The 10,784-nt window shown below is 38.9% G+C and overlaps 1 protein-coding gene across 1 annotated transcript in view; it reads right to left on the bottom strand.

Moving 5' to 3' along the window:
• The window catches only part of LOC110462716 (carcinoembryonic antigen-related cell adhesion molecule 1-like), a 14,229-nt gene extending 4,406 nt beyond the window's left edge, over positions 1–9,823 (bottom strand). Inside the window, exons 1-3 of the mRNA XM_021516822.1 lie at positions 9,739–9,823; positions 8,357–8,734; positions 2,635–2,895 (exon numbers count right to left, since the gene is read on the bottom strand). Coding sequence (XP_021372497.1) covers positions 2,635–2,895; positions 8,357–8,734; positions 9,739–9,823 — 724 coding nt within the window. The remainder of the gene's footprint in view (positions 1–2,634; positions 2,896–8,356; positions 8,735–9,738) is intronic.
• Positions 9,824–10,784: the final 961 nt, after the last annotated feature.

Genomic DNA, 10,784 nt, shown 5'->3' with positions numbered 1-10,784 from the left:
CCCCCGTATAAAAAGTACCCTCTATGAAAAAAAACTAATGTTTCAAAAAATTTAAACAATAACAGTTCAGAAGTTGATCAGAAGGTTACAGTTGCATGTTTATTCACCCCTACCCACCAATCCCCACCCCGGGGCCAGACAATTATGCCAAAATAATTCTCAATCACTGGAAACAATTAGGTTTGGGGAGTCAAGTAGAAATATTTACAGTTATGTTATAGTCATTACCCAAGCTATCTTCAACTCCCCACCCCCCGGATACTTTTTATACACTCAACCAAAATGTACCCCCGGATACTTTATATACCTTCAGTATTTTCTGAAAAATAGCACTTTCAAACTTTAATAACTTTCGAATTTAAGACGGTTGCCTACATGTCAGCCATCTTGATAATCCCTTAAGTCCAAAAATTTGATATTCAAAACTTAGAACCATGGGGAACCTTCATGTGAAATTTGAGATAGATCCTTCCAGTACTTTCTGAGAAATAGCGCTCACAAACTTGAACTCTCAAATTCAAGATAGCTAGCTATTGGCCATCTTGGTTTTGTGAACGATATGCATAACTAGGGACCATGGGGAACTTTCATGTGAAATTTGAGATATATCCCTCCAGTACTTTCTGAGAAATAGTGCTAATAATCTCAAATTCAAGTCGGCTGGCTGTGGGCCATCTTGGTTTTGTGATATATAAGTCCCACAAAGCGATATGCATAACTAGCCACCATGGGGAACCTTCATGTGAAATTTGAGAAAGATCCCTCTTGTACTTTCTGAGACATAGCGCTAACAAGAATTGTTTAAGGACGGGCGTAATGACGGAATGACAGAATGACTGACGGATGGAACAAACGGACCACGGATGCAGGGTGATTTGAAAAGCCCACCATCATCAAAACTAAAAAGTGTATGTGATACAATGCATATATATACATATATATATTTACATTAGCATTGTATGAACAAGGACCAACTAAGATATCCTCCACAAGCTCCCATATCTCAAAATTGGAAATATGGGGGAAACAAGAGGCCCAAGGGCCTTAGCGGTCACCTGAGTTATATCATAGGTACTGGTAGCTTTATTTTATTGTTTAGATGTGATGAGGAAATCAGCATGTAAACTAAGTGAAATACAATACTTGTAATGTCATCAAAGGATAAGAATTTGAAAATATTGGTAAATGTTCCCTTTGGGGCCCCGTCCTAGCCCCTGGGGATGGGGCAGGAATCCCAATTTTCCAAAGTAATACTCTCATTCACCAAAGAAGATTCTGACTAAGTTTGAGTAATTTTCTGCTGAAAATGGATAAAATATAAACCCAAAAGTGTTGTTTCCCTATATAAACTATAGTAAACTTCACTTTTTGAAATATTGGTAAATTTTCCCTTTTTGGCCCCGCCCTGGCCTCTAGGGTTGGGGTAGGAATCCCAATTTTACAATTTAAAACCATCTTCCTCCTCCAAGGATAATTCTGACCAAGTAAAAATAATAACCAACAGAAAATTGTCAAAATATACCCAAAAGTGTTGTTTCCCTATATAAACTATAGTAAACTTTACCCCCTCCCCAAGGGAGAACGGATAGCTTGGGGGTCCTGAAATTTACAATTTAAATAACGCCCCTGATTATCTTTCCATCCATGCAGAGAAAATGACTGTAATACCTCTGAGTCTGGAGAAGAAGATTTTTGAAATATTGGTTAATTTTCCCTTTTGGGCCCCGCCCTGGCCCCTAGGGTTGGGGTAGGAATCCCAATTTTACAATTTGGTAGCCCCATATACCAAGGATGATTCTGACCAAGTTTGAAAAAATTCCATCCACTGGTTCTTGAGACGAAGTTGATAATGTAAAAGTTTACGCACGACGCACGACGACGGACGAAAAGTGATTGGAATAGGTCACTTGAGCAAAGCTCAGGTGACCTAAAAAGGTAATCATTCCCCCCAACAAAGTGTTCTTAAATGGAGATAAAACAAATGAAATAATGAATAGGAAGCACAAAACTAGTTATCACATCTGAAAAGTTTTACTGAAATCGGCATAGTATACGTAGTTTAGGAAAAGTTGTCTAGACAAGGAATTTTCAACAAAGGGCCATAACTCTCTAAAAAGGGTCAGAATGAAAACAAAACACCTCAGACCTGGATGTGCAATATCAGGTATTATTATCCCTCCCCCTTACTTGGTTGCAGGGGTTAATAATCATGCCCTGTTTAATTATGACTCTAGATATTTTCATTCTTCAGAAGAAATTGTTTGGAATGTTTGACCTTAATGACCTTGAATGTAGGTTGAGGTCTTTCCTAATATATTCACAAAATCCTGGAAGCTGCAAGTCAAATATCATGACAGCTGGCCTTTCTGTTCTTTAAAAGATGTTGTTTAAAGGAAAAGTTCTGGACGACAGACAGACCCAGATTTGGTAACAGTCACATTTATAACTTCAGACCAGGTGAGGTAATCATCGCTTAAGTGCACTTGGTCATCTGACTAAACTGGGTTTCCTCACTTCCTGTCCTTATCTAAGTCTAACCCTTTCACCACTGTAGACCATAATGGACTCATTCAGTTCAATGCATGGAAGAGTTTACTGAAGTTACATAGGGGTGAAAGGGCTAACCAAACTTACATTGTACAGTGACACTTGTAGTTGTAGTTAACTCCCCAACAACATTCCTAGCCGTGCATCTGTACGTCCCGTGTTCTGATCTGTCCAGTTGTCCCAGTGACAACACAGCTGAGGCAGTAAAGTTGGTGTTGTCAGGTTTTGTCCAGACAAAGGTACAGCCAGGTCTACAGTCAGCTGTACAGGTGATGTCCGGTAACGTGTCCCCCTCAGTCCTGGTGTAGAAAGTGTCATGTGGGGACAGGGTAACAGTACCAGGACCGTCTACAAAGTACAGTCAAACAAAGTGTAAAAAAGTTATTCTTTAATTTGTTAAACAATTCTCTCAAAACTTTGCATGTATGGACATGATATATATTCATGGAATATTTCATGAATAAATGATATAAGAATTCACAGTATCCTACTTTCGCTTAAATCAGAACACTCAGACAAACATAACAATTGCCTTTGCTTAGATTTCTTTAAAAATTTACACAACAATATTCAGATTCAACTGATGTCCTTTTTTAAATTTTTCCAAACTGGCTGGCAATTACCCACCATGCAAGGATCTGTATAAGATCTCCAAAATACAATCTTTTACCTTCTTAAATGGTGTTAAATGTCCTTACAGGTAATATTACCCAGTCCCATGTTGGAAATTCTAATCTGGAATCTTGTACATTAACATAAACCTAGTAATGTCAAATGTTATTTGCCACTATTACATAATTAATGTTATTGTATAAAAATAGCATAACAATTTGCAACATACTAAAAATTTGTCATTTTTACAAAAATAAAAGTGCTGTCAATGACAACTGAATTCTCAATGAAACCTTAATGAGAAATTACATTAATCTGAGAAAGATCCCTTCTGAATTTTCTGAGAAATGTCACTTACAAACGCTACCTCTCAAAACTCAAGATGGACATCAGTTGGCAATCTTTAATTTCCATTAAGTCCCAAAATTTGATATGCGTTAAGCTATGAACTATTGAAAACTTTCAAGTGAAATTTGAAAAAGGTCTCTCCAAGACTTTCGGAGAAATAGTTCTTACAAACTTTACACTCAAAATGCATGATGTTCACCTGTCAATCCCAAAATAATGCTGTAGTTTGGTTTAAAACTTTTAAATGATATGCATATTTAATTCTGATTTTGTTGAATATATTATTTTGTATTGCAATATATAGTTACACACAAATTACAGCAAATAACTTTGAATTTGAAGGTTTTTACCAACCATACCAAACCTAGGAATTATCGACAATTGGTGACGGTAGTAAGGATAAGGCGAAACTTTCTGTCACCTATTGATACGACTGGAATACTATAAAATTAAGTAACATGAAATTATGAAAGTCCATGTTACAGGTAAAAATAATTATCTTAATCCTTTATATAAAGCGCAGACTTGTAATGACCGATATTTTCATTTTTTTCACTTTTAATTGTTGTATAAACAAAATGTTTACTGACGATGTGTTGAAATGACACGGCCAAACCTCCGTCCACTATGACACGAGGGCTACTGTACTGAAGTGTGATTGACGTTTCAGTTCAACCAATCATTCTTGGTGATTTCACAATACACAGACATTCAGCTTATCAGCCTTGATAGATTTCTCGATAAACCAACGTTGATCTGTTAATTGTGACAACTTCTCATACAATGTATACTACATGGAGAAACTTATAATGGTATGTAAATTAATGTACTCTGGTACATATCAATTATAATCTAAAAGGTTCACAGGGGAAATCGTGTAGTCTAGTCAAATTGATCGACACATGCGCATCAAAAATTTTGCCCCAACATTGAGCAAAGACGAAATGTTTATCATGTTACAAGGCAATGTTACTTTATTTTAAGCATCAAGGTGAATTATATGTAGATCTTGTGGCACTTGTTTCATTTTTATCCACTAACAAGAGGCCAGAGGGCCTGTATCGCTCACCTGAATGTGTTTAAAAATAATTGGTATGAAGTAAAGATATAGCACTCAATGGTAGGTGCTGTAAGTACATATGAAATTTCAGAAAGATCCATCCAGTACTTGAGATATAGCGAGAACAAACCTCAAACAGAGCCCCACCTATATGCCCCTAGGGGGGTCATACCCACTGTTTATACAAAATTAAGTCCCCATGGCCCAAGGATGCTCCAGACTAAATTAGGATAAAATCCCTTAATCCCTATGGTAGAAGAAGGATTTTCAAAGGTTTTACCTCTAATTTCCCTACTAGGCCCTGCCTCTCTGCTTCCAGGGGGGCCACACTTACTGTTTATACAAAATTGAGTCCCTTTTGCCCAAGATTCTCCAGACCAAATTGGGTAGAAATCCCTTAATCCTGATGGTCAAAGAAGGATTTTAAAGGTTATACCTCTATTTCTCCTATTGGGCCCCGCCCTTCTGCCCCCTGGGAGACCACACCCACTGCTTATACAAAATTGAGTCCCCTTGGCCATAGGATCCTCCAGACCAAAACTAGGGTAAAATCCCTTAATTCCGATGTCCGAAGAAGGATTTTAAAAGTTTTACCTCTATTTCCACTATTGGGCCCGCCCCTCAGCCCCCAGGGGGGCCACACCCACCATTAATACAAAATTGGTTCCCCTTCACTCAAGAATACTTCAGACCAAATATGGACCAAATCCTTTCATACCTACAGAAGAAGAAGGATTCTAAAGAATTTGCTTTGTTTCTCCTATTTGGCCCCGCCCCTCAGCCTCCAGGGTGGCCAGACCCACCATTTATACAAAAAAAATCCACTTCCCCCAAGGATGCCTCTTTTTTATAGGAAAAGTTGACGGACGGACGGAAGACGGACGCTGCGCCATGGCATAAGCTCACTTGCCCTTCGGGCAGGTGAGCTAAAAATAGCAATTTCCCAGGAATACAACACATAACATGTTTGATGGTGTTAGTCCGCGAAAGTCAAGTAGCGCTTTCTGTTGAATTATCAATTCAGATTGTAACTGTACATCTGTGGTACCGTAGACAGGAACAGCGTGCAAAGCTAGTAGTTATATACATGTACATCTCTGTTCAATGTTAATCCATATCACCCATGATCATGAGATAGGCGCAGAGAGCTTATGAATTGTAAGGCTGGCAGATCTACCTCGATATAGCTGACGATTCTTCTGCGTTCATTTCGTGGCTACGAGCAACAGGTAAGAAAATTTGTCGCAACTGAGTACCAAATCACCTGACTCGTACTATCATTACCCTTTCAAGTTCAATATTTACTACTACACAAATCAATGGTACTTATTAACTGCACCTTTTGAAGGGTGGCCGGGTAGGGAGAGGGGTTCATAATGTTACAGTGCGCACAAAAAATGGATCTTGGTGTGTCCCACGGTAGATTTTAAATCAAGGGGATTAATAGATTAATATGTGGTAAATAGTTTCTTTTGTTACACCTCAAGTGAATTTCTAGCTATTCGATTGGTTGGGAGAAAATTAAACAAAAATCTCTGTCACCCTCCGAAAATACATTGGTTTTAAGGGGCTCGGGTGATATTGCCATGAGACAGTGAAAAATATCACATGCGCAAAAAATGTGCGTGCCCCGCTTCGTTTTCCCACCGTGATGGTCACAAGAACGTTTGACGGCAACAGCCAATTTCTTGAAGCGCCGGTGCGATAGCGATTGTAAACAGCAGACTATCAACAAACAAGATGTCATTATCGAGGTTTGCTGCCGTTTCTGAGCTACAAAGACTTTTGGTGTAACTTCGCCTCGGGTGACAATGGTTTTCTCGGGTTGACAATATTCACTGTCACCTGCTAATGAATGTCATATTTATATAATGTCCCACCGGTGATAGGTAGGTAGGTATGTGAGTTTTCCAATAACCAGAGGTGTCAGTTCCTGTGAGGGACCCCTCTTACTCCCCAGCAGGACTTCGCCACTAGAACCCAAATCAATCAACATGCCTTGATACACAGTCGGTCCACGCTCATTGCACATTGTTTATGCGGAACAACCGGTACGTCCGTTTTTAACTGTTTTTAAATTTTTGCCTGTCTTAGCAGTTGAAAACTCAACAGGAATGTATAGCTTAGACGTTATGTTTTGTCACTGAAATGGACCCAATCGCCTGTTCATTTCAAAATTCTGTCGTTTATAAAGCCATATCCAATCAGGTTTACATAGTGTAGACCGTGGTTTGCTCCGTAATGTTGGATCTTGTTATACCGGAATCCATACAGGCCGAATCATTTCGAAAAGTTACTCTGTACAAACGGAGTTATATCATTTTATGAAAGACAAGAGGCCCAATGGGCCTGAATCGCTCACCTGGCATTAATCTCACACTTGTAATCTTAAAAGTGGACTAAAATACAACTACAGGCAGAATATCAGTGTTTGATTCATAAGAACCTATTAAAAGATTTAAACATATGACGCTCGTGACCTTGAATTTCGAACAAGGAAATTTGGTTGAACAGATTTTATAGTCTTCCATCCTGGCATGATTCTGGCAAAATACCATTACCCTGGACCTTTTGGTTATACAGCACAAATCATTTAAAGATTTAAACATATATTGACCACTTAAAAATGGACGAGGTCATTCATTTTGATAAAATTGGTAGCCCTTCATCCCAGCCTGTTAATGACCAAATATCAGCCTGTATATGACCAAATATCATAAGTAAAGGTCATTCATTTTTCAAGAAGTTGTAAAAAGATTTTTTAAGATAATTGACCGCTGTGACCTTGAAAATGGATGAAGGTCATTCATTTGAACAAACTTGGTAGCCTTCATCCCAGTATGCTTCTGGCCAAATATCATCACTCTGGGCATTTTGGTTATTCAGAAGAGGTTGTTTAAAAGTTTTTAACATATTTGACCCCTGTGACCTTGAAAATAGGTGAAGGTCATTTATTTGAACAAACTTGGTAGCCCTTCATCCCGGTTTGCTTCTGGCAAAATATCATCACCCTAGCCCATTTGGTTATTAAGAAGAAGTTGTTTAAAGTAAAATATTGACGCTGGACGCCGGACGGACTGATGACCTTGAAGTGAGGTGAGCTAAAAACCACATAACTTGAACTAACACAGTTTAGTGTTTAGTTTATATGTTTAATAATCAATTTGTTAGCAAATCTTTTCCTCTTCTGTAATTCCGTGATATAACACGGCTTTATAAGTTTAGTTACGGACTTAGAATATATATATCTTCTGGGTAGGTAACTAGATGTATTGCGGCACTTAGTCCCGTTTTTGGGTGTTTTTTTTGTTTGAGTAGTTTTACGTTCGCTTCACTAGGAGTAATTTGGTTATCCAACAGACGAGTACCACGAGTATATCTAGTACCGGTCGTTCCATGAAAGTGGCTGCACAGTTCCATAGTTCGATCAGTTTATCGGACGATAGCGGCCAGGTATCAGTTTATCAGCCGGTAGTGGGGCGATAACCTCACTCCCTTCAGGAAGCGGCCGTTCTGACAGCGCAAGGTCCAATCGGCAACACCTGTCCAATCAGTAGGTTCACATTCGTACTGAGTTCATCCTGCGATCGTAGAGCGTCTTTTCTCCGTTCGTTCAGCGTGCGTCCTGCGTTCATACCAGAAAAAGTGGATACTTACCCGTAATTCTAACTGTAGGGATATGATCAATACATCTTGTCTCTGAATAAGCCCAGCCACTTTTGATAGACTTAAAGGAAGGTGAATGAATGAGAAATAACAGCTTTTCAAACATAACAACAATTTACTTACCGGCCACATTAAGTGTGTAATCAGGACTGTTTACAACCCTGTCAGCTTCAGGTAGAGCTGGGTTAGTACGCCAACAATACCACACAGATCCATGGTCCCCTGTCTGTGGCTGTATGACCCACTGGAACACTGTACCATAGACAGTCGAGGTGGTAGTACAGGAGCAGACATCCGGGCTACAGAGGACAGGAGTAGTAGTTATGGTGTTGTAACATTGACCACCAGCTACTTGTATACTACCTAGTATAGCAGTCAGGTTAGGACGGCGGTACAACTGGACTCGGTTTGCCTCCTCTGGTACGTCACACGTCAGTGTAAACTCACTCCCGGGGACAGCGTACTCAGACGACCCGGTTAATGTGACAGCATCTGTGTTACCTGGAAGTTGAGTTATATTATAAACAAGAGACTCATTGGGTTGTATTGTTCAATTGTTCGTACAAGGTCAAAGTTATTTTTACAAGTAGCCAAAAAGGCCTGTATTGCTCATCGGGATATTTCACAATCATGGTAAAACAAGAGGCCCAGAGGGCCTGTATCGCTCACCTAGATATGATTTATACAGATTTATGAGTCCCCTTGGCCCAAGCATGCTCCAAAAACAAGAAGCCCAATGGGCCTGAATCGCTCACCTGGTATTAATCTCACACTTGTAATCTAAAAAGTGGGCTAAAATACAACTACAGGCAGAAACCTAGCCTGCAGTGTGGCTATATTGCTGCAAATGTGCCAGCTACATTCTAGTGACTTTCTGGCGATATCGCCGCAAATGCAGCTTTTAGAGCATTGAAATAAGAATGCCACAACATCAACAGAAACCTGGCTGCGGCGGCAATATCACCAGAAACCTAATTTGCATACGAAATCTGAACACGCGGCGATATCGCCGTAATAGTGTGCCAGAGACTGAACAGGTTGGGGAAAACCACAACTTGCGTATAATACGCAAACTCGCCTATTATACGCCAGTTGGAGTATGGATTTTTAGTAACAAATCCATACCCCTATTGGCGTATAATAGACCAGTTTGCGTATTATACGCAAGTTAGTGGTGTTCCCCGATCTGCTGAATGTCCATTTTTCGCAACTTTAAAACCACACAAAATCTAAAATTTTGTAGATTTTTCAATTATTTTTGTTTTGTTTTGTTCAGAAGACACTCCACTTTCATATTATAAAAACTAAACATTTGTTGGCAATGTAGAACAACATTATTTGGCATTGCCAATCTTAATCACCCTATTTAACTTTAGGAGCTTGACTAAAAATATAACTTACTCTGTTACTGGCAGCAAACCCGGAACTGCAACAAAAAAACCCACTCTGATACAGTATACTAATTACCGTAAGGTTTACGAAGTTATCGTCTTACAATAACATACCTGCATTTACCAGCAGACAAAGAAAAAGTAAAGGAGACATTTTGCACTTTCTGTAGACGCATTCTGATAGGTAGGGGTTCTTCATAGCGGCACCATACCATTAAAAGCCAGACATGAACTATTTGATCGATATCAGTTATTCCCCTTGGCGCAGCGTGCTTCCAATATGAAGGTATGAACTGTACCTACTAGTCCGCTTTCGTCCAATATGTAATAGTTGTGTAACACATAATTGATCGTTATATATCAACATCCTGTATTTAAGTTGCCAATCGCTGATTGTTCGTCAAAATATTAATGTTCTAAGCATAACCTTCCATTATGATAATATGCTGTAACAGTATCAGGACGATCATTTTACTCGTTTTGACCAATTAATGGGAAAGAAGATAAATCGCATCCGGACAGACATGGTTATGATGGACATCCAGATTGTTTTGTACTTGATCTATTCGATGTGTTGTACGGGTAAGTTTAATTTGTTGTATTCATTATTGATACATTTGACTATAATACCTTCGTATGTGTGATACGAACATGACACAACTCAAATCAATATCTGCCTACTGGTAGAGAACTGTTTAATATCGTCTAGTCACCAGTTTCCGCGCAGACATTATATCAAGCTATATCTCGTAACTACGTGACCTGCTGGACACAACACAAGGATATTTTAGACGTTTGACCATCGTCTGTAAACTGACAAAAAAATACCGGAAGTTCGTCCGGAAAACATTAGAATTAATATGCAGTTTTGCTTAATGCACTTTTTATCCTGCTCAAAATGAACCCATACCTGAAAAAAAAACGGTGATATATTTCATTCTTTTGTAGTCTGACAAACGTACGAAAATGTCATATGCAAATGAGGCCACATCTCCTTGCTGATATTTTTCCACTTCCGAAGAGCCAAGGAGACATTCTTATATCGATAAACAGTGTTTTCAATAAAACATAAACCTTGTAATGCAATGAACTTCCAATTTTAACCAATTTTAAACAGAACAAAATGAGAAATAACTTACCATGAACCAAAACCGATATAA

This window comes from Mizuhopecten yessoensis, unplaced genomic scaffold (genome assembly GCF_002113885.1).
Source record: "Mizuhopecten yessoensis strain PY_sf001 unplaced genomic scaffold, ASM211388v2 scaffold10827, whole genome shotgun sequence".
Taxonomy (NCBI): domain Eukaryota; kingdom Metazoa; phylum Mollusca; class Bivalvia; order Pectinida; family Pectinidae; genus Mizuhopecten; species Mizuhopecten yessoensis.
Note: the sequence above shows the minus strand (reverse complement) of the source record. Positions and strands in the feature narration are given on the sequence as shown.